At 47.3% G+C, this 24,100-nt stretch overlaps 1 protein-coding gene across 4 annotated transcripts; it reads right to left on the reverse strand.

The window, feature by feature from the left end:
- Positions 1–1,791: 1,791 nt before the first annotated feature.
- ZNF786 (zinc finger protein 786) lies at positions 1,792–22,619 on the reverse strand. Of its 4 annotated transcripts, none has more exons than XM_054495833.2 (4): positions 22,446–22,619; positions 12,476–12,602; positions 6,151–6,303; positions 1,792–4,297 (listed from the first exon to the last, which is right to left on the reverse strand). In XM_054495833.2, exons 1-4 carry the CDS (start codon positions 22,602–22,604, stop codon positions 2,247–2,249), a joined length of 2,490 nt encoding a protein of 829 aa, XP_054351808.2. In that variant the 5' UTR covers positions 22,605–22,619; the 3' UTR covers positions 1,792–2,246. The 4 variants fall into 4 exon arrangements, with proteins under 4 accessions (XP_054351808.2, XP_063524015.1, XP_063524016.1 ...); XM_063667945.1 differs by having other exon boundaries at positions 19,690–22,599; XM_063667946.1 differs by lacking the exon at positions 22,446–22,619 and adding an exon at positions 9,002–9,125 and having other exon boundaries at positions 12,476–12,558.
- Between the last annotated feature and the right edge of the window lie 1,481 nt (positions 22,620–24,100).

Consider the following 24,100-nt stretch of genomic DNA (forward strand, 5'->3'; position numbering starts at 1 on the left):
CCAGGAAGAGACAGTCTCCTGATGGTCCACAGCTGTTAACATTAGAAGTGTTAATTGAATACAGCCCCCCAAGCAGCAGCTTCTTGGGCACCCGTGTTAAGAGACAAATGGCGAAGTATAGGCCGGGCACGGTGGCTAACACCTATAATCCCAGCACTTTGGGAGGCTGAGGTGGGTAGATCACCTGAGGTCAGGAAAGACCAGCCTGGCCAACATTTTATATTTTTTGTATTTTTAGTCTCTACTGAAAATACAAAAATAGGCATAGTGGCACGTGATGGCGTGCGCCTTTAGTCCCAGCTACTCAGGAGGTTGAGGCAGAAGGATCACTTGAGCTTGGGAGGTGGAGGCTACAGCGAGCTATGATCATGGCACTGTACACCAGGCACCAGGCTGGGTGACAGAGACCGTCTCTAAAAAAAAAAAAAAAAAAAAAAAAAGGCCAGCACAGTGGCTCATGCCTGTAATCCCAGCACTTTGGGAGGCCGAGGCGGGCGGATCATGAGGTCAAGAGATCGAGACCATCCTGGCTAACATGGTGAAACCCTGTCTCTACTAAAAATACAAAAAATTAGCTGGGCGTGGTGGCGTGGTGGCGGGTGCCTGTGGTCCCAGCTACTTGGGAGCCTGAGGCAGGAGAATGGCGTGAACCTGGGAGGCAGAGCTTGCGGTGAGCCGAGATCACGCTACTGCACCCCAGCCTGGGCGACAGAGTGAGACTCCGTCTCAAAGAAAAAAAAAGGAATTTATAATTATATATTATTCTGTATCTTTATTAATTATATATTCTATAATTTTTTTGAGATGGAGTCTTGCTCTGTCTCCCAAGTTGGAGTGCAGTGGTGCAATCCCAGCTCAATGCAACCTCCACCTCTGGGGTTCAAACGATTCTCCTGCCTCAGCCTCCGGTGTAGCTGAGACTACAGGTGCACGCCACCATGCCTGGCTAATTTTTGTACTTTTTGGTAGAGATGGTGTTTCACCATGTTGGCCAGACTGCTCTCAAACTCCTGACCTCAAGTGATCCTCCTGCCTTGACCTCCCAAAGTAATGGGGTTATAGGTGTGAGCCACCACGCCAGGCTATATTCTATAAATTCTAAAGAGAATGAAAAGGACTTGCCAAGCTTCCTTTGGGAGATACTAAATTTGTTTTTTTTTTTTTTTTTTGAGACGGAGCCTCGCTCTGTCACCCAGGCTGGAGTGCAGTGGCTTGATCTCGGCTCACTGCAAGCTCTGCCTCCTGGGCTCACGCCATTCTCCTGCCACAGCCTCCTGGGACTACAGGCGCCTGCCACCACGCCCGGCTAATTTTTCTTTTTTTTGTATTTTTAGTAGAGACAGGGTTTCACCGTGTTTGCCAGGATGGTCTCGATCTCCTGACCTTGTGATCCGCCCGCCTCGGCCTCCCAAAGTGCTGGGATTACAGGCGTGAGCCACCACCCCTGGCCTAATTTTTTTTTTTTTTAGACAGTGTCATGCTGTCATCCATACTGGAGTGCAGTGGCACCATCATTGCTCACTGCAGCCTTGACCTCCCTGGGCTCAGGTGATCCTCCCACCTAAGCTTCCGGAGTAGCTGGGACTACAGGTGTGTACCACCATGCCTGGCTAATTTTTGTATTTTTGGTAGAGACAGGGTTTTGCCATGTTGCCCAAGCTGGTCTCAAACTCCTTGGCTCGTGATCCTCCTGCCATGGCCTCCCAAAGTGCTGGGATTACAGGCATGAACCACTGTGCCTGGCCTAAATTTACTTTTATAACAATTACTTTTTAAAATGTCAGAACTTCCTTGTAATTACACACATATATTTTTATATAAATGCACAAAGGTAATCACATCTTATCTGGATTTCTGTGTGCACTTTTTCTTAAAAATGTTAACAATCACATATAACCTCATAGAAATTGTTTTCTTTTGCAGATGCCTCCTTTTTCATAAAATTATGTCCTTGTTTTATAATGCTGTCTTTTCCAATATAGCCGGGATCACGCCACTGCACTCCAGCCTGGGTGACAGAGCAAGACTCCATCTTGGAGAAAAAAAAAAAAAGAAAGAAATATAATTGGTGATGTTTCTGAAGAGAAAATCCTTTGTGGTTCTTCATATTCTTAACTTGCATGACACTCTTGCTCAAAGAAGGACACCTGCTCCTAAAACCCGTCTACCACCGGGTCTGGCTACTGTTGCTGTGGATGCCTGGGCAGTACCAATCCTGCTCAACGCTTTGGATGTCCCACTCTGCCTCAACTCCAATCGGCTTCTATCATTGCAAACAGTTGGCTGAGCCTTTTCTTAATGTCCAGTTCATTTGGAGCAGGACAGGATTTTGTGTGTACTCTGATGTGCTCTGCAAGCTTAGACTTGTAAATGAAGCCCTTTCCACAGTCGCCACAGGCAAAGGGCCTCTCGGGCCTGTGGATGCGCTGGTGCCTCAGCATGTGTCCCCTTTCCCGGAAGTTCTTGTCACACTCAGGGCAGTGGAAAGGCCTCTCCCCTGTGTGCAGGCCCTGATGGCTGAGCAGCTGCGCCTTCAGGCGGAAACTCTTGTCACACTTGGGACACTGAAAAGGCTTCTCTCCCGTGTGCGTCCTGATGTGTTCGATGAGCTTGGAGTGCTTCACAAAGCCCTTGCCACACTCACAGGAGAAAGGCATCTCCCCGCTGTGCAGCAGCTGGTGGGCCTTCATGTCGGCCTTCACGCGATAGCGCTTGTCGCACTCCGGACACTGGAAGGGCCTCTCTCCCGTGTGCAGGCGCTGGTGGCTGAGCAGCTGCCCCTTCAGGCGGAAGCTCCTGTTGCACTCCGGGCACTGGAAGGGTCTCTCCCCGCTGTGCACGCGCAAGTGCTCCGTGAGCTTGGATTGTCTGGTGAAGCCCTTGCCACACTCCCCGCACGAGAACGGCCTCTCCTTGCTGTGCGTGTGCTGGTGGGCCTTCAGGATGCCCTTCAGGCGGAAGCGCTTGTCGCACTCCAGGCACTGGAAGGGCCTCTCCCCGCTGTGCACTCTCAAGTGCTCACGGAGCTTGCACTGGTGGGTGAAGCCTCTGCCACACTCGCTACAAGAGAACGGCCTCTCCCCACCGTGCCGGAGCCGGTGGGCTCTCAGCATGCTCTCCAGGCGGAAGCTCAGCCCACACTCTGGGCACTGAAAGGGCTTCTCGTCCGTGTGCAGCCGCTGGTGCCGCAGCAGCTGTCCCCTCTGACGGAAGTTCCTGCCACACTTGGCACACCAGAAAGGCTTCTCTCCACTGTGGACTCGAATGTGCTCCGTGAGTTTACACTGCTTGGCGAAGCCCTTGCCACACACCCTGCAGGAGAACGGTCTCTCCCCACCGTGCGCGTGCTGGTGGACCCGCAGCAGGCGGCGCAGGCGGAAGCGCTTGGTGCAATGCGGACACTGGAAGGGATTTTCTCCAGTATGCGCCCTGCAGTGGCTGGCGAGTCTGGCGCTCATAGGGGAGCGCTCGCCACACTCCGAGCAGGAGCAGGGCCCCTCTGCGCGGTGCTGCAGCGCCTCCGTGTCCCCTTCCTGGTGGCCGCTCTCCTCCTGGGGCAGGCGCGAGCCTGGCTTCTGTCCCGAGTGCACACTGCTAGAGGCCCCGCGGCCTTCTCTCCAAGAGGCCGGCCCCTCCCGGCTGTGCTGGCACCGGCGAGCCTGCGTGCTGTCCACTGGGAGGGAGCCCTTGCCGCATGGGGTGCACTGAGCAGGCTTCTCCCCCTGCTGCGGGAGGCGGTGGCTGGGATGGGCCAGCTCGTGTCGGAAGCACATTTCACCGTCAGCGCTCTGGAAGGGGCCCCTCCCCGTGTGGGCCGCCACATGGCGCAGCAGACACAGCTTCCGGCGGAAGCTCTTACCGCACACGCCACACCGGAAGTGCCTCTGTACCCGAGGGCTGCTCCACGGCATCTGCGTCTCCGCCCTCTTGTTGAATTTCTCCCAGGCCCTACGTGTCCGGTCCTTTGAGTGGCCTCTCTGGTGCATTACTAAATGGTTGTTCTCCCAACAGCTTTCCCCACAGACAGGACAAGGGTGCTGGGTGCTCTCCCAGGTGGGGACGTCCCGCAAACCAGGAAGATCCAGATTTCTGGGACCTGGGATTCCTTCTTTTAGGGTAGATTCACTGGGGCCGCGGGCTAGTGGCGGAGGAGCCCTGGCGTCGTGTCTCTGTGGGCTCCCGAGGGTGATGCCTTGGTCAGGCCTGAAGGAAACAAAGGATCCAAAGGAACACTGGCTCTCAGGATCTAATTGGAAATGGCTTTTAGTTTTTCCTGAATTCACAGCCTGCTGGCTTCCTGCAATCGAAAACAAAAATTCAGTCGGTATTCCTGTCTGCAGCACTACTAGCGATTCTCACAGTCAAGTGACCCACAAGAGTGCCTTGTGGTGGCCTGGGAACCCAGCTTCCACTGAGCTACCCAACCATGGAGTGTGGTCTGTCTCATGGCCGTGAGTTTGGTGAGTCTGCTGAAACTAAACTGAACAGACATATCTTTGGATAATATTGAAAAAAGGAAAATATAGGTCGCAAATATAGAGTGTAAGCTCTGGAATCAGTCTGCCTAGTTTTGAATCCTATCTGTCCACTGTGTAACCTTTGTCAAGCTAATCTCTTTTGGCTTCAGCTCCTTCTGTAAAAACATGGAAACAAAAGTATGTAAGATTACTGTGAGAATTAAATGAGTTAATGTGCATGAGGTGCTTAGCATGGTGCCTGGCATAGTGCATGTACTCTGTAAGTGTTGACTGCTCTCATGACTTCAGGAAAGCCAGTGTACAGACACACCTGGAGTCCCGAGCTGGAACCCTGACTAATACCACAGTTAAACGTGATCCTTGAGCCATCCTGTCTCTAAGACCTGGAAGCAAGGCTTGGGCCTGTTCCTCTCTCCCTGCCCCCATTTCTGCCAATGTTTAAAGAAAGTTTCTTGGAATAATTAATAGATGGTAGAAAGTTAAGTAATTTGTGGGGAAAAACCTTCACTTTCGAAAGAAGCACCTAAAAACTAAAACTATTTGACAAGATTTCTTGAAATGATGCTCCTGTTTGACTTTTTCATTCTGTACTTTAAGAATCCAAAAATCTCAGACTCTCTCATCATGACAAGAAATGAAAGAGAAGAGCTCGGGTTGAAGTATTCAAGTAGACAACAGTCTCAGAAAGGAAGCCACGTTAGTCACGAAGATCTGGATAACCATGGGCCAGGCATGGTGGCTCACACCTATAATCCCAGCACTTTGGGAGGCTGAGATGGGAGGACTGCTTGAGGCCAGGACTGCTTGAAGCCAGGAGTTAAGACTGCAGTGAGCTATGGTCATGCCACTGTGCTCCAGCCTGGGTGACAGAGCAAGATCCCGTGTCTTAAAAAAAAAAAAAAAAAATCTGGATAACCAGTTTCTGCTGAGTTCTTACTATATAAACTATCTCTCAATATATATGCACATATATTTGTATATATTTATGTATACATTTATATACATATGTATATACTATATATGTATATACACATATATATGTGTGTGTGTGTGTATATATATATATATATATATATAGGTTTTTTTTTTTTGAGACTGAGACTTGCTCCGTCGCCCAGGCTGGAGTGCAGTTGCATAATCTCAGCTCACTCACTGCAAACTCTGCCTCCCAGGTTCAAGTAATTCTTCTGCCTCAGCCTCCTGAGTAGCTGGGATTACAGGCACCTGCCACCATGCCAGGCTAATTTTTTTGTATTTTTAGTAGAGTAAGGGTTTCACCATGTTGGCCAGGCTGGTCTGGAACTTCTGACCTCAAGTGATCTGCCCGCCTCGGCCACCCAAAGTTCTGGGATTACAGGCCTGAGCCACCATGCCTGGCCTAACACTATATATATTAACCAATTCAATCCTGTTAACATGGGTACTTTCATTTTATAGATCAGGCATTGAAATACCAAAAGGTTCAATAACTTGCCCAAGGTCACCAAGAAAAAGCAAGATCCAGACATAGACTCTAGAACCCACATTCCTAACCATTATGCTTTACTGCCTTTATCTAGAAGATAAGAGTCATCAAACCTCAGCTCGCCCAAACAGGATGACAAGATCAGAGAAGAGAAACAAATCTGAACACGGTGTCTCAAGGTTGGGGCCCTGATTTCTTAATACTCACCCCAAAACAGCTGTTCCTCAAAACCTGGATCAAAATGCATATCAACAGAGGAGCAAATTATGTTTCCTGATTTCTGTGATTCTCTCCATTTCCTGAAAGGCTCTCCCCCGTGTTCAATCCAGGATATTAGTTCTGGTTTTGGAAGTCCATCATCTGCACAGAGAAGTCAAGACAGGGTAGTTTGGCTTCCTGAATTTAAAGCACACTAAGTTTCTAAATTTCTCAACATTCACTCCTGGGACAAAGTATGAGAACAACATGTCAAAAAAAAAAACAAAACAGGTTTACACAAAGATGAAAAAACTGCCTACACATCCTAACAATGCCTCCTAGTCTGTCTGGGCATGTTAGATCAGGTATGTTGTTTTAATTTTGTCATGGTCCCCACACATTTAGCAATGATGTATTTTGTCCAAAAACAAAATGGCTAATGCTATATATATATATATATGTTTTTAATGTATTTATTTATTTATTTATTTTTTGAGATGGGGTCTCACTCCGGTTGCCAAGGCTGGAGTGCAGTGGTGCAATCATGGCTCACTGTACCCTCGGCTTCCTGGGCTTAGGTAATTCTTCAACCTCAGCCTGGGACTACAGGCATGCACCACCAGGCCAAGCTAATTTTCGCATTTTTAATGGAGACGGGTTTCACCGTGTTGCCCAGGCTGGTTTCAAATTCCTGTGCTCAAGCAATCTGCCTGCCTCGGCCTCCCAAAGTGCTGGAATTACAGGCGTAAGCCACTGCGCCCAGCCTTCAATATTCTTAATAGTGATTTAATAACAGCCAAATCATAGGGTCCAATTTTAAAGCAAGTTGGTTATGGCAAAAATGCGGTCAAAAAGGAGTTTTTAAAATAATGCTTTAAGTTTTTATTACTATTGTTTTAGATAGGGTCTCACTCTGTTTCTCAGGCTGGAGTGCAGTGGCATGATCACAGCTTACTGCAGCCTCAACCTCCTGGGCTCCAGTGATCTGCCCACCTCAGCCTCCTGAGTAGCTGGGACTACAGGCAAGAGCTACCACGCTGGCTAATTTTTTTTATTAGTTTCTGAAATGGGGTCTCACTATGTTGCCCAGGCTAACCTCAAACTCCTGGACTCAAGTAGTCCTACCCCACCCTGGCGTCTCAAAGTGCTGCGATTACAGGCATGAGCCACCACAACTGGCCAGTGGTTTAACGTATTAGAAATATTTCTGGCACATGGAGAAGGAGAAAAATATACAACAACCTGCATGCCATCTAACTTTGTCAAATCCTACCATGCTGACATACTTCAGGTTTTTTGTTTTTTTGTTTTTGATAGGGTCTCACTGTGTCTCCCAGGCTGAAGTGCGGTGGTGCAATCATAGCTCATTGCAGCCTCAACCTCCTGGGCTCAAGTAATCCTCCCACCTCAGCCTCCTGATAGCTGGGGCTACAGGCGGGAGCCACCATGCTCAGCTAATTTTTAAATTTTTTATAGAGACAGGGTCTCCCTAGTTTGTCCAGGCTGGTCTCAAACTCCTCAGCCCAAGATATCCTCCTACCTCAGCCTCCAAAAGTGCTGGGATTATAGGGATGAGCCACCATGCCCAGTCTACTTCACGTTTTTTGAAGATATGAGACATTACACAGTTTAAGCCCCTGTATATCCCTCTCCAGAGGTAAGCACTACCTTGAATCTGGTGTACATTATTCCTATGCGTGTTCTTATTTTAAAATATATATGTATAAATAAAATGTTGCTGGGTTTTTGTTTTGTTTTTTTGACAAAGTTTCTCTTGTTGCCCAGGCCGGAGTACAATGGCACGATCTCAGCTCACAGCAGCCTCCGCCTCCCGGGTTCAAGCGATTCTCCTGCCTCAGTCTCCCGAGTAGCTGGGATTACAGGCATGCGCCACCACACCTGGCTAATTTTTGTATTTTTAGTAGAGACAGGGTTTCTCCATGTTGGTCAGGCTGGTCTCAAACTCCTGACCTCTGGTGATCCGGCTGCCTCGGCCTCCCAAAGTGCTGGGATTACAGGCGTGAGCCACTGTACCCAGCCTACATTGCTGGTTTTAAACTTTACACAGACCAGGCCGGGCGCAGTGGCTCACGCCTGTAATCCCAGCACTTTGGGAGGCCGAGGCGGGAGGATCACGAGGTCTGGAGTTCAAGACCAGGCCGGGAGCAGTGGCTCACGCCTGTAATCCCAGCACTTTGGGAGGCCAAGGCAGGAGGATCACAAGGTCAGGAGTTCAAGACCAGCCTGGCCAATACGGTGAAAGCTCATCTAATACAAAAGTTAGCTGGGTGTGGTGGTGTGTGCCTATAGTCCCAGCTACTCAGGAGGCTAAGGCAGGAGACTTGCTTGAACCTGGGAGGTGGAGGTTGTGGTGAGCTGAGATGGCACCAATGCACTCCAGCCTGGGCAACAGAGCGAGACTCCATCGTGAAAAAAAAAAAAAAAACTTTACATAGACCATACCACATTGTACTGCAACTTGCTCTTCTCTCCTCAAATTATATTTTGAAAATCTCTCCATTTTGGAACACTTGGCTTCATTTGTTTGATAGTCTTTGATTATATGAATATATCACAGTCTGTCTTTTTCTTCTGCTCCCTGGCATGCCTCTATGAATACACACATAAGCACTGACAGTTCTTGAAGTGAATTGCTGTATCATAGGATAAGTATGTCTTCAACTTTACAGAATGTTACCAAATTGCTCTCCAAAGTGGCTATGCTGATTGACAATCTCAATAGAGTAGGAATGTTCACTTTGCTTCACATCTTGACAACACACGATGCTATCAGATGTTTTACTATCTCTAACATAGTACCACATAATAAGTCTTGCTATCTGATAAGACAATCAGTCACCTTCCATCTTGTTCCATAAGACTGTCTTCATTATTCTTGTCTTGGTTCTCCCATGTTCTTTAGGATCAGCTTATCAAATTCCACAGAAAGCTCTATTGGGATTCTGACTGGACTTGCTTTGAATCTATAGATTCATTTGGGGAGAGAATTGACAGAAGGCAGAAAGATCCATGTAACTGACTATTAGATTAAGAAGATGGGTGGCCGGGCGTGGTGGCTCACACCTGTAATCCCAGCACTTTGGGAGGCCAAGGCGGGCAGATCACGAGGTCAGGAGATCGAGACCATCCTGGCAAACGTGGTGAAACCCCGTCTCTACTAAAAATACAAAACAATTAGCCGGGCGTGGTGGCAGGCGCCTGTAGTCCCAGCTACCCGGGAGGCTGAGGCAGGAGAATGGCGTGAACCCAGGAGGCAGAGCTTGCAGTGAGCTGAGATTGCGCCACTGCACTCCAGCCTGGGCGACAGAGCGAGACTCCTTCTCAAAAATAAATAAATAAATAAATAAAAGAAGATGGGTGTTCTCCTAGCCGGCCACACAGTGGCTCACGACTGTAATCCCAGAACTTGGGGAGGCCAAGGCAGGTGGATCACTTGACCTCAGGAATTCAAGACCAGCCTGGGCAACATGATGATGATGATGGATAATCACAAGGATATGATGAAAGCATGAGAAACAGTCGTGGCCCAACAATGAAACAAATTAAAATGTAGCATAATTTTGTCTTTTTTTTTTTTTTTTTTGAGATGAAGTCTCACTGTCTCCCAGGCTGGAGTGCAGTGGTGTGATCTCGGCTCACTGGAGCCTCCGCCTCCTAGGTTCAAGCGATTCTCCTCCCTCAGCCTCCCAAGTAGCTGGGATTACAGGCATGCACAACCACACCCAGCTATTTTTTGTATTTTTAGTAGAGATGGAGTTTCATCATGTCGGCCAGGCTGGTGTCAAACTCCTGACCTCAAGTGACCCACCCACCTCAGCCTCCAAAGTGCTGGGATTACAGGCGTGAGCCACCACACCCGGCCAAAATGTGGCATAATTTTGAACTGATAAGAATGAAAAAAATAGAATCCATTTGATCTTGATGCTTGGAACATTCTTATTAGGCTGGCACAGGGTTAATGGCATAGAATTATATTTTTGCCTCTATAAATTCATTTACTGTAACTGATTCTTCAGTAACAATGAAAATAATGTAATGTTTTCAGTTACATGTTTTAGAAACAATCCATACATACAGCCTGCAAAAGTTAACTATGGTAGGCCAGGCACGGTGGCTCACGCCTGTAATCCCAACACTTTGGGAGACTGAGGTGGGTGAATCACCTGAGGTCGGGAGTTCGAGACCAGCCTGACCAACATGGTGAAACCCCATCTCTAGTAAAAATATAAAATTAGCCGGGCGTGGTGGTGCACACCTGTAATCTCAGCTACTCAGGAGGCTGAGGCAGGAGAATCGCTTGAACCCAGGAGGCGGAGGCTGCGGTGAGCCGACATGGTGCCATTGCACTCCAGCCTGGGCAACAAGAGTGAAACTCCGTCTCAAAAAAAAAAAAAAAAAAAGTTAACTACGGTAACAGAACAGAATATAAATATTAGAAACTTCACAATATAAAGGAAGTGGTATGGCTGTTGTCAACTGGCAGAAGAGATGAAGGGAAGTACTAGAGAACTAATTATCTTTATATACTGAATGAGTCAAGAGATGAAAATGATGGAATACAATCTAGAATCTTAAGCATATTATTTTAAATTATAAAGCTGACCAACAGAGGCACAAAAACTATCAAAAACTGGGGAGAAGAAGATAGAAGAGGGATTGTATAAGTGAACTAATGCCTAATTTTTCATAGTAATTAATGCTGTCTAAACTCGATAAATCAAGTTACTGTAAGCATATTTAGATTGGAGGAAGCCACTTTAAAAACTAAAACGAAAATGGTTAAAAGTGGTTGCCCTCACGTGGTTAACTGAATGTGGAGATAAGAATGGAACAGGGGCCGGGCGTGGTGGCGCACGCCTGTAATCCCAGCACTTTGAGAGGCTGAGGAGGGCGGATCATGAGGTCAGAAGATCGAGACCATCCTGGCTAACACGGTAAAACCCCGTCTTTACTAAAAATACAAAAAAATTAGCCGGGTGCAGTGGTGGGCGCCTGTAGTCCCAGCTACTCGGGAGGCTGAGGCAGGAGAATGACGTGAACTCGGGAGGCGGAGCTTGCAGTGAGCTAAGATCGCACCGCTGCACTTCCAGCCTGGGGGACAGAGCGAAACTCCTTCTCAAAAAAAAAAAAAAAAAAAAAAGAATGAAAACAGAGACTTTGATCTTTCACTTGATGCTTCTCTGAACAGACTGATGTTTTAAAAATGATATTTGATAAATGAAATATAAAAACCAAATAAGCAAAAAGGACATCCAATACCATACCCAGGCCAGAGACAGCTACTCTTTTTTTTTTTTTCCTTTTTGGGACGGAGTCTCACTCTGTTGCCAGGCTGGAGTGCAGTGGCGCAATCTGGGCTCACTGCAACCCCCGCCTCCCAGGTTCAAGTGATTCTCCTGCCTCAGCCTCCTGAGCAGCTGGGACTACAGGCGCCTGCTACCACGCCCAGCTAATTTTTGTATTTTTAGTAGAGACGGGGTTTCACCATGTTGGCCAGGATGGTCTTGATCTCTTGCCTCGTGATCCACCTGCCTCGGCCTCCCAAAGTCCTGGGATTACAGGCGTGAGCCACTGCGCCCAGCAGAGGCAGCTACTCTTAAAACACTTCAGGCCAGGCGCGGTGGCTCACGCCTGTAATCCCAGCACTTTGGGAGGCCGAGGCGGGTAGATCACAAGGTCAGGAGATTAAGACCATCCTGGCCAACATGGTGAAACCCTGTCTCTACTAAAAATACAAAAATTAGCCGGGCATGGTAGCACGCACCTGTAGTCCCAGTTACTCAGGAGGCTGAGGCAGGAGAACTGCTTGAACCCGGAAGGCAGAGGTTACAATCAGCCAAGACTCCAGCCTCGGCGACACAGTGAGGCTACGTCTCAAAAAAACAAACACTTCATTGTACAACCTTCCAAAATAGCTTTTCTGAAGTATTTAGACCCCACTGTAAAAGTTGTGAGGTAGGGATATCCTAGGTTAAAGATATACAGAGCACTTCATGAATGTGTGCTAGGTGTGCTCCTATGTGGACAATCATGGCATCCTAATAGTAAGTCATGACTAAAGGCCCCTCATAAATAATATTTAGTCACCCAGACCACCTTACATTGTTCAAATATTCTCATGCAACAATGTCTACCCTTGAGTAAAGATTAACAATGTTGACAAAAGTATTAACAATAGATTGCAGGGTAAAAATACCCTTCTGAGTTAAATTTCTGAGAAATCTTGCTACCTGAGAAACAGGAGCATCAAGTGACTGTGACCCCTTACAGGATCCAGTTCCATGACCTACCCACAAAGGTGAACAGGTCTTACCTAGAGAGATGAGAGTCTCATAATTGCTTCTCATCACATGCTTGTAAAGCTCCTTCTGCCATGCCTCTAGATCCTGCCATTCTTGCTCGGAGAAATAAATGGCAACATCCTCAAAAGTCAGAGGTAGCTGAAATTGTAGACATAAGACATATGCATTCATGGTTGCTTCAAAATGACTCCAGCTTCTTCTCCTTGTTAATTTAAAAGACTTCTGCAGTGGACAAATGTTTTTGGTTGTTCAGCAGCTTCTTCCTGGAGAACTACGCCTTCCTCTACTCCAATTACATCGTTCTGCTGTTAACCACTACATCCCCCTCTCCACGTTTCATTATGCTTGTTGAAAGTATATATACATATGTAGAGTATGGAATTTTTTTCTTTACAAAATGGGAACAAGTCACTTTGTAACTTCATTCACTTAATATGTCACAGACCTCTTTCCAGGTCAATAATATATATTGAGGCAAACTCATTTTTTTGGTAAAGTCGCACTATATTCCATGAGTAGATATACCCCACTGATGGGACATATCGTTTGTTTCCCTTATAAATTACAGTATTCAGCCAGGTGTGGTGGGTCATGCCTGTAATCCCAGCACTTTGGGAAGCTGAGGGGGGCAGATCACGAGGTCAGGAGTTCGAGATCAGCCTGACCAACATGGTGAAACCCCGCCTCTACTAAAAATACAAAAATTAGCCGGGTGTGGTGGCGTGCACCTGTAATTCCAGCTACTGGAAAGGCTGAGGCAGGAGAATTGCTTGAACCTGGGAGGCAGAGGTTGCAGTGAGCGGAGATCGCGCCACTGCACTCCAGCCTGGGCGACAGAGCAAGACTCGGTCTCAAAAAAAAAAAAATTAGTGTTCTCATGTGCTTTCTATGTATTAGTGCTTTTACTTCTTCAGGATAAAGTATAAAAAGGAGAACTACTAAATCAAAGAGAATACACATCTTCAGTTTTAATAGATATCAGATTGTCTTCCAAAAAGAATCCAGCACATTTACCCTTGCTATTAACATGAGACTTCTTGTTTCTTTACACCTTTGCCAGCACAAGATGTCCTCAAACCTTATTTTTTGCCAATGTGGGATGGCAAGTTGTATTTCAGTATTTTAATTTACATTAATTTGTAAGGCTGGAAGTCCTAGCCACAGCAATCAGGCAAGAGAAAGAAATAAAGGGCATCCAAATTGGAAAACTATCTCTGTTTGCCGATGATATGATCCTCCACCTAGAAAATCCTAGAGACTCCTCCAAAAGACTCCTAGATTTGACAAACGAATTCAGCAAAGTCTCAGGTAACAAAATTAATGTATATAAATCAGTAGCACTGCTATACACCAACAGCGACCAAGCTGAGAAATCAAGAACTCAGTACCTTTTACAATGGCTGGAAAAAACAATAAAATGCCTAGGCATACACTTGACATGGTTTGGCTGTGTCCCCATCCAAATCTCCTGTTGAATTGTAATCCCCAGGGTTGGAGGAGGGGCCTTGTGGGAGGCGACTGAATCATGGGGGCGGACTTCCCCCTTGCTGTTCTCATGATAGCGAGTTTTCACAAGATCTGGTTGTTTAAAAGTGTGTAGCACTTGCCCCTTTGCTGTCTCCTGCTCCAGCCATGAGAAGACCGTATGATTGTAAGTCTTCTGAGGCCTCCCCAGAAGCAGAAGACTAAGAGTTACTAAGGTTTTGAATTTTATTGCTTTTCTAAAAACTGCATTAGAAAAAATGCAATGTATGCAAATGTTTAGTATTGTTTAATATTTGTGTTTATTATGGTTGACTTGGATAAATGGATACTTCCTGAGGCTCACAACTAGGAGTATGTAAATTACATATTTGTTAATTTAAAACACTCTAATTACATAAGCATACATCCCACCTTTTATTGAACTGCCATTGTTATTGCCATATGTCCTTATTTTCTATGGGTATTAAAGTTTATCTTGTTTCAATCTTTTTTTTTTTTTTTTTGAGACGGCATCTCGCTCTGTTGCCAGGCTGGAGTGCAGTGGCATGATGTTAGCTCACTGCATCCTCCACTTCCCAGATTCAAGCAATTCTCCTGCCTCAGCCTCCTGAGTAGCTGGGACTACATGTGTACACCACCACACCTGGCTAATTTTTTTGCATTCTTAGTAGAGACAGGGTTTCACCATGTTGGTCAGGCTGGTCTCCAACTCCTGACCTCAAGTGATCCACCCACCTTGGCCTCCCAAAGTGCCGGGACTTACAGGCATGAGCCACCGTGCTCAGCCTAGCCATCTTTTATTTTTATTTATTTATTTTGAGACGGAGTCTCACTCTCTTGCCCAGGCTGGAGTGCAGTGGCCTTATCTCGGCTCACTGCAACCTCCACCACCCTGGTTCAAGTGATTCCCCTGCCTCAGCCTCTTGAGTAGCTGGGATTACAGGCACACGCCACCACAATGGGCTAATTTTTTTGTATTTTTAGTAGAGACGGGGTTTCACCATGTTGGCCAAGCTGGTCTCGAACTCCTACCTCAGGCAATCTGCCCAGCTTGGCCTCCCAAAGTGCTGGGATTACAGGCATGAGCCACCGCGCCCAGCCAGCCTAGTCATCTTTACTTTTTTTTTTTTTTTTTTTGAGACGGAGTTTTGCTGTTTTGCCCAGGCTGGAGTAAAGTGGCACAATCTCAGCTCACTGCAACCTCCGTCCACCAGGGTTCAAGCGGCTCTCTTGCCTCAGCCTCCCGAGTAGCTGGGATTATAGGCGCCGGCCACCACGCCCGGCTAATTTTTGTATCTTTAGTAGAGACAGGGTTTTGCCACATTAGCCAGGCTGGTCTTGAACTTCTGACCTCAGGTGATCCACCCACCTCGGCCTCCCAGTGCTAGGATTACAGGCGTGATCCATTGCACCCGGCCAAAGTTTTTTATTTATGTATTTATTTTAAATTTTAGTTTCAGGCGTACATGTGCAGGTTTGCTATATAGGTAAATCGCGTGTTGTGGGGGTTTGGTGTGCAGACTGTTTCATCACCCAGGTAATAAGCATAGTACCTGACAAGTAATTTTTCAGTCCTCATTCTTCTCCCACCCTCCACCTTCAAGTAGACCCCAGTGTCTGTTATTCCTGCTTTGTATCCATATATACTCAGTGTTTAGCTCACCCTTATAAGTGAGAATGGCACTTTGTTTTCTACTCCTGTGTTATCTCACTTAAGATAATGGCCTCCAGCTCCATCCATCTTTCTGCAACGGATACAATTTTCGTTTATGGCTGCATAGTATTCCATGATGCATATGTACATTTTCTTTATCCAGTCTGCCATTGATGGGCATTTAGGTTGATTCCACATCTTTGCTATTGTGAATAGTGCTGCAATGAACATATGCAAACATGTGTCTTTATGCAGAACATTTTATATTCCTTTGGGTATATATTCAATAATGGGATTGCAGGGTCAAATGGTAATTCTGGCTGGGCGCGGTGGCTCAAGCCTGTAATACCAGCACTTCGGGAGGCCGAGGCAGGCAGATCACCTGAGGTCAGGAGTTCTAGACCAGCCTGGCCAACATGGAGAAACCCCGTCTCTACTAAAAATACAAAAAATTAGCTGGGCATGGTGGCACGCACTTGTAATCCCAGCTACTCAGGAGGCTAAAGCAGGAGAATCGCTTGAACCTGGGAGGCAGAGGTTCCAGTGAGCCGAGATGGCACCTGCCTGGACAACAGAGCAAAACTCCATCTCAAAAAAAAAAAAAAAGGTAATTCTGCTTTGAGAAATCGCCAAACTGCTTTCCACAATGGCTGAACTAATTTACATTCCCACCAGCAGTGTATAAGTGTTCTCTTTTCTCTGTAACCTTGTTTTTTTTAACTTTTTTAATAGCCATTCTGACTGATATGGTATTGATTTGCATTTCTCAAATGATTAGTGATGCGGAGCATTTTTTCATAAGCTTGTTGGCCATGTGTATGTCTTCTTTTGAGAAGTGTCTGTTCATGTCCTTTGCACATTTTTTAATGCAGTTGTTTTTTGCTTGTAAATTTAAGTTCTCCATAGATTTTGGATATTAGACCTTTGTCAGTTGCATAGTTTGCAAATATCCCATTCTGTAGGGTGTCTGTTTACTATGCTGATAGCTTCTTTTGCTGCATAGAAGCTCTTTAATTAGGTCTCATGTTTCAATTTTTATTTTTGTTTTTGTTGCAGTTGCTTTTGGAGTCTTCATCAGGAAATCTTTGCCAGGGCCTATGTCCAGAATGCTGTTTCCTAGGTTATCTTCCAGGGTTTTTATAGTTTCAGGTTTTACATTTAAGTCTTTAATCCATGTTGAGTTGATTTTTGTATATGGCGTAAGGAAGGGGTGCAGTGTCAGTCTTTTGCATATGGCTAGCCAGTTATCCCAGCACCATGTATTAAATAGAGAGTCCTTTTCCCACTGCTTGTTTTTGTTGACTTTGTACAAGATCAGATGATCATAGGTGTGTGAGGTGTGTGGCATTATTTCTGGGCTCTCTATTCTGTTCCATTTGTCTGTATGTCTGTTTTCTTATCAGTACCATGCTGTTTTGGTTACTGTAGCTTTGTATAGTTTGAAGTCAGGTAGTGTGATGTCTCCAGCTTTGTTCATTTTGCCTAGGGCTGCCTTGGCTATTTGGGCTCTTTTTTGGTTACACATGGATTTTAAAATAGTTTTTTCAGCCAGACACTGGCTCATACCTGTAATCCCAGTAATTTGGGAGCCCAGGAGTTTGAGAACAGTCTGGGCCACATAGCTAAACCCCATCTCTACCAAAACAGTAACAAAACCCACAAAAATTAGCAGGGCATGGTGGCACATGCCTGTAGTCCTAGCTACCTGAGAGGCTGAGGTGGGAGAATTGCTTGCGTCCAGGGTTTCACCATATTGGCCAGGCTGGTCTCGAACTCCTGACCTCATGATCTGCCCGCCTCAGCCTCCCAAAGTGTTGGGATTACAGGCATGAGCCACCACTCCCGGCAATATAGTTTTTTTCTAATTGTCATTGGTAGTTTGATAGGAATAGCAATGAATCTGGAAACTGCTTTGGGCAGTATGGCCATTTTGACAATATTGATTCTTCCTATCCATGAGCATTAAATGTTTTTCCCTTTGTGTTATCTCTGATTTCTTTGAGTGGTGTTTTGTAATTCTTGTTGTAAAGATCATTCACCTCCTTGGTTAGCTGTATTCCTAGGCATTTTTGACTAGATGTGAATGGGACTGTGTTCTTGATTTGGCTTTTAGCTTGGATGTTGTTGTTGCATAGGAATGCTACTGATTTTTGTACACTGATCTTTGTATTCTCAGACTTTGCTGAAGTTGTTTATCAGATCAAGGAGCGTCTGGGCACACTATGGGGTTTTCTACATATAGAATCATACAGTCTTCAAACAGGGATAGTTTGACTTCCTCTATTTCTATTTGGATGACTTTTATTTCTTTCTCTTGCCAGACTGCTCTGGCTAGGACTTCCCATCTTTTTGTTATATTCATTATGAAATTTAGAGTTGAGTTTTAAAAACTCTAATGACTCCTTTAAATGTGTCTTAGTCTGTTTAGTATTGCTGTAAAGGAACACCAACGTGGGGTAATTTTTAAAGAAAAGAGGTTTATTTGGTTCACAGTTCTGCAGGCTGTATAAGAAGCACATCACCAGCATCTGCTTCTGGCGAAGGCCTCAGATGGCTTTTGTTCATGGCGGAAGGTGAAGGGGCTGGGCACAGTGGCTCACACCTGTAATCCCAGCACTTTGGGAGGCCAAGGTGGGCAGATCACCTGAGGTCAGAAGTTCGATACCAGCTTTGCCAATATGGCTAAACCCTGTCTCTACTAAAAATACAAAAATTAGCCGAGCATGGTGGCAGGGGCCTGTAATCCCGGCTACTTGGGAGGCTGAGGCAGGAGAATCGCTTGAACCCAGGAGGCAGAGGTTGCAGTGAGCCAAGATCACACCATTGCACTCCAGCGTGGGTGACGGAGCAAGACTGTGTCTCTCACACACACACACGCACAAAAGGTGAGCTGGCATGTGCACAGATCACATGGCAAGAAGAAGCAAGACAGAAGGGGGGATGTCAGGCTCTTTTTAACCAGCTCCCTCAGGAACTAATAGAGGACAGCACCAAGACATTCATGAGGGATCCACCCCCCATGACCTAAATACCTCCCATTAGAGCCCACTTCCAACACTGCAGATCCATTTTTTTTTTTGAGATGGAGTCTTGCTCCATAGTCAAGGCTGAAGTGCAGTGGCGTGATCTCGGCTCACTGCAACCTCCACCTCCCAGGTTCAAGCAATTCTGTCTTGGCCTCCCGAGTAGCTGGGACTACAGGTGCCCGCCACCACGCTCGGCTCATTTTTGTATTTTTAGTAGAGACGGGGTTTCACCTTGTTGGTCAGGCTGGTCTCAAACTCCTGACCTCAGGTGATCTACCTCCCAAAGTGCTGGGATTACAGGCTCGAGCCACTGTGCCCAGCCACAAATCCAATTTTGACATGAGGCTTAGGGACAAATATCCAAACTGCAGATACAGCAACACTTAAATCAGAAATTCATTATTTTAAGTTTAAGGAAATATAGTCAATACTGCTATAATGCTTGTTTTGAAACGTGAATTTGTTCCAACATGATTGATATATTAGGAGACAATATATTACAAAATTTCACATTTGCTTATGTGCAATTCTGTCTATAAGAAACACTAGATTAGTGGTTCTCAATCAGAACAATTTTGTCCCCTGGCGACATTTTTTATTGTTATAATGTGGGGAAGCGGGGCGGCCTACTGGCATCCAGTGCGCAGCAGCCAAGAATAGTGAGTGATAAACATCCTATGATGCACAGGACAGCCTGCAAAACAGAAAATTATCCAGCATAGGATGTTAGTAGTGGCAAGGGTGAGACACTTTGTACTATATGAACAAACAGAACTGGGCTGCATAGACATACACAAAATGCACACATGCAACACACTTCAAACATCAGATTACCCTGTGTTATGAGCTCTACCTATTCACCTCCAGGGTCACAACTTTCCATCTCATTTCAGATAACCTTCCTTTCACCACTTCACAATAGCTCACAAACTGCAACCCTTGCTATGCCCACTTCCACAAGCACATTTCAGGTAGTTCTTTTAGGTTTTTTTTTTTTTTTTTGAAACGGGGTCTCACTCTGTTGCCCAGGCCAGAGTGCAGTGGTGCCAACACAGCTTACCATAGCTTTGATCTCCTGGGCTCAAGTGATTCTGTTGCCTTAGCCTCCCGAGTAGCTGGGACCACAGGGATATGCCACCACGCCTGGCTAATTTTCTGTAGAGAGGGGTCTCACCATGTTGCCCAGGCTTATTTTTTTTTTTGTCCTTCTTTCTTTCGAGACCGAGTCTTGCTCTGTCACCCAGGCTGGAATGCATTGACGTGATCTCAGCTCACTGCAACCTCTGCCTCCGAGGTTCAAGTGATTCTCCTGCCTCAGCCTCTCGAGTAGCTGGGATTACAGATGCCCCCCACCACGTCCAGCTAATTTTTTTATTTTTAGTAGAGACGAGATTTCACCATGTTGGCCAGGCTGGTCTTGAATTCCTGACCTTAGCTAATCTGCCCGCCTCGGCCTCCCAAAGTGCTGGGATTACAGGCGTGAGCCACCGTGCCTGGCCTGCCCAGGCTTATTTCAGGCAGTTTTTAAGGCAATTAAGATAATTTATTAATCATTAAAGTGCATAAAACTGCTTTTAGGTTCTTTCAACACATCACTGATGTAAGTTTGAGTATTGTATGTGTAACATTTCTCCCAATAAGCTCTGTGGTTTTTATTGCACAATTTTGCATAGCACTATGATTTTTAGAAATGCATATGCTGTATTATTGCAGAACTGAACATATGTTTATACTTCTGTATTAAAGATACTCATTCTCTCCTCTTCTCTGATTAAAATTCCTTACTTTTAAAACTTTTTTTAATTTTTAGAAGTTTAAAGATCCAGAAAGTTACAGAGAAAACTATAAGCATCCTAGTATTCACCACTGACTTAATAAGTTTAACATTTTTCTTCAGAGTTCCTTTTAATGAAATAGAATGTGACAGGTGAAACTCAAGTTCTTGTGGTTCCTCTCTTCAATCACGTTCTGATATTGTCACATTCTCCTTCCTTTGTAAAGGCAAACATAATATGGGAACTTTCCAATTCATTTTAATGCATATATGTATCTGTAAATATTCAGTATTACTTTGTGTCTTTTATACATAAATACTTTATACTTATATTCTTCCCTCAACATTTTGGGATCTGGCCCTGCTGAGTTTTTTTTTTTTGGGGGTGGGGGCAGAGTCTTGCTCTGTCGCCCAGGCTAGAGTGCAGTGGCGCGATCTCGGCTCGCTGCAAGCTCTGCCTGCCGGGTTCACGCCATTCTCCCGCCTCAGCCTCCTGAGTAGCTGAGACTACAGGCTCCCACCAACACTCCCGGCTAATTTTTGTTTTTGTATTTTTAGTAGAGACGGGTTTTCACCGTGTTAGCCAGGATGGTCTCGATCTCCTGATCTCGTGATCCGCCCGCCTTGGCCTCCCAAAGTGCTGGGATTAGAGGCGTGAGCCACCACACCCAGCCCTGTTGATTATATATGTAGCTAATTTATTTTAATTTTGTATAGTTTTCCACCGTCTGAATGTCACAAGTTTGTTTGTTTTTGAGATAGAGTCTCGCTCTGTCGCCCAGGCTGGAGTGCAGTGGTGCCATCTCAGTTCACTGCAACCTCCACTTCCCGAGTTCAAGCAATTCTCCCTACCTCAGTCTCCCGAGGAGCTGGGATTACAGGCGCCCGCCACCACACTCAGCTAATTTTCGTATTTTTTAGTAGAGACGGTTTTTCGCCATGTTGGCCGGGCTGGTCTTGAACTCCTGACCTCCACTGATCTGCCCACCTCGGCCTCTCAAAGTGCTGGGATTACAGGCGTAAACCACCGCGCCTGGCCTGAATGTCACAAGTTTTAAAATCCATTCTTTTACTCATTAATAATTTATTTTCAGGTCTGTGATTTGGCTGTTTATATCCTTTCCCCATATGTATAGGTATGTACATATTTTGCAGACGGAGTTTCGCTCTTGTTGCCCAGGCTGGAGTGCAATGGCGCAGTCTCGGCTCACTGCGACCTCCGTCTCCCGGGTTCAAACAATTCTCCTGCCTGAGCCTCCCGAGTAGCTGGGATTACAGGTGCCTGCCACCATGCCCGGCTAATTTTTTGTATTTTTAGTAGAGTTGGGGTTTCACGATGTTGGCCAGGCTGGTCTCGAACTCCTGACCTCAGGATCCACCCGCCTCGGCCTCCCAAAGTGCTGGGATTACAGGCGTGAGCCACCGCGCCCGGCCTAATTCATTTAATAATCAGCAAAAATCCTCAACCTTAAAGTTTACAAGATAAGAATACCCTCCAAACCTCGATTTTAAGAAACCACTAACTTAATTTTTTGTATCCTCTTCTACTCCTCCCAACGTATCATCTTATACTCAATACAAATCACGCTAGAAAATAAATTCTGACATTGAAGCCCCCGCCAAACACCACTTCAACCATTCGGAATCTTAAATTTTTTGCAACAGTTGTTCTGATTTCGGTGACTATGAGGTAAAACTGGCTGACCTGTAACATCCACCTCTGGCCCCAAACCTTTCTATCCTTTCCGCCGTACGCTCCCCGCCCGCCCGGCATCCTCGCCCATGCTCCGCCCCGCTCCTAGGTCGGCCTCGGTCCACGCTCAGCTTTGTCCAGGGGTTTGGCTACGGACAAGCCGCGGGAGCGGAGGCCACCGGCTCACCGCAGGGTCCGGAATCCACACCCCCAGCAGAAGCGGCCTGCAGACTCCGTCCTACCCGTGCACCGCGGGCACTCACGGGGACCCCAGGACATGGGCGAGCCCGGAACCCGAGGACCCACCACGACCCCGAAACCGGGCGTCCAAACAGGCCAACCCGCTTACCCGAGGCGGCTCCGCCATGGTCCCCGCGGTCCCGCCCGGCCTTGGCAAAGCCGACCGTCTCCGGCGGCTCCGCGGGAACCGGCCCTGCCGCGCACTGACTCCCCTCCGCTCCGCCCCAACCCGACTCCCACGCACAGCCCAGGTGGCCCCCAAACGCATTGCCGGCCGGGCGCGGTGCATGCTGGGACCCGGCGCCCGGCCGCGTTTGCCGCTCCGCCCTACAGCGCCTCCTGCGGGCTGGAGAGCGGCTCTGCCTGAGCGTCGGTCCTCAGAGGAGGGACCGAGGGGCCCGGGCGCCCTCAGAGCAGGCCGCAGCACGCCCGTCTTTGAGGGACCCTCGGATTCCCTGGATCTGGGGAGGGAGGCGGTCAGTGACAAGCTGAGGAGCTGACTGGAGGGGAAACGGAGGGGCAGGACATGGAGAGATCAGGGACAGGGACAGGGAGACGCGCTCCACAGAAACCCAGACTGAGAGGCAGCGAGAGGGGAGCGTCCGGTGCGGTTCCTCCCAAAGCCGCCCCCGAGACAGGCTTCGTCTGTGAGGGGGTCCCGGGAATCCAGCGAGGCCGGAAAGTGGGTGGGGGGCGCGCGCTGCCCGCAGTGGCCCGGGGCATCCGTCCCGCCGGGGGCGCGGAAGCCGTGGGGGCCCCGTGCTTGTCCCGCCGGGGACGCGGAGGCGGGGTCCGCCCACCAGGTCCGGTCGCCGTGGGTCTAGAGCCCTTCTGGGCTACCCGGGCGGCCGCGCTCCTTCATTAGCAGAGAACGGCCTTGGGCAGAGACCCCATGCGCAAGCCACCCCGGCCTCAGGGCCGTCTGCAGGGACTCAGGGTGGCCCAAGGCTGCGGCCGGGCACCCCCGGCCCCGGCAGGAGACAGAGACAGAGTGGGAGGAGAAGACGGAGGAGGCATGACACAGGGCGTGAGAAACACGAGAACGCAAGAACAGGGGAGAAGTGGGAAGACGCAGAAGGGGAAACCAGGAAGAGACAGAAAGGAGAGGGCGAGGAAGGGGGTGGCGACTGTCCCCAGAAAGTCAACCTCGCATTCTGTGTTAGTCATGTCTTAGGTGTCAGGCTAAAGTAGCAAAGGAAAAGTGTGCAGTTGGGAGAGGATGTGCATAAGAAATAAAATAGTCCCTGCATAGGCTGAGGAGCGTGTACACATCTGTGTTTGCCACGGAATTGTGAAATGTACATGCACCTTACTGTTTAACGTTTTTTATTTTTTACAACTGTTATACAGTACAATCTTTTTTTTTTTTTTTGGAGACAAAGTCTCACTCTGTCACCCAGGCTGGAGTGCTGTGGCGCAATCTCGGCTCACTGCAACCTCTGTCTCCTGGATTCAAGCAATTCTCCTGCCTCAACCTCCCGAGTAGCTGGGATTACAGGCACCTGCCACCACGCCCGGCTAATTTTTGTATTTTTAGTAGAGACGAGGTTTCACTTTGTTGGTCAGGCTGGTCTCAAACTCCTGACCTTGTGATCTACCTGCCTTGGCCTCCCCAAGTGTTGGGATTACAGGCGTGAGCCACCGCGCCTGTTTTTTTTGTTTTTTGTTTTTTTTTTTTGAGACAGAGTCTTGCTCCTTCGCCAGGCTGGAGTGCAGTGGCAGGATGTCGGCTCACTGCAACCTCTGCCTCCCGGGTTCAAGCGA

Source organism: Pongo pygmaeus, chromosome 6 (assembly GCF_028885625.2).
Source record: "Pongo pygmaeus isolate AG05252 chromosome 6, NHGRI_mPonPyg2-v2.0_pri, whole genome shotgun sequence".
In the NCBI taxonomy this organism is placed as follows: domain Eukaryota; kingdom Metazoa; phylum Chordata; class Mammalia; order Primates; family Hominidae; genus Pongo; species Pongo pygmaeus.

Bases quoted from the DNA above. Each gene is read 5' to 3' on its own strand.
- ZNF786 (XM_054495833.2), bottom strand. From the start codon at position 22,604: ATGCGTTTGGGGGCCACCTGGGCTGTGCGTGGGAGTCGGGTTGGGGCG. The intron at 12,603-22,445 runs GTAAGCGGGTTG...CTACAATTTCAG, and splicing joins CCATGGCGGAGCCGCCTCGG to CTACCTCTGACTTTTGAGGA. The intron at 6,304-12,475 runs GTAAGACCTGTT...TTCTCTGTGCAG, and splicing joins TGAGACTCTCATCTCTCTAG to ATGATGGACTTCCAAAACCA.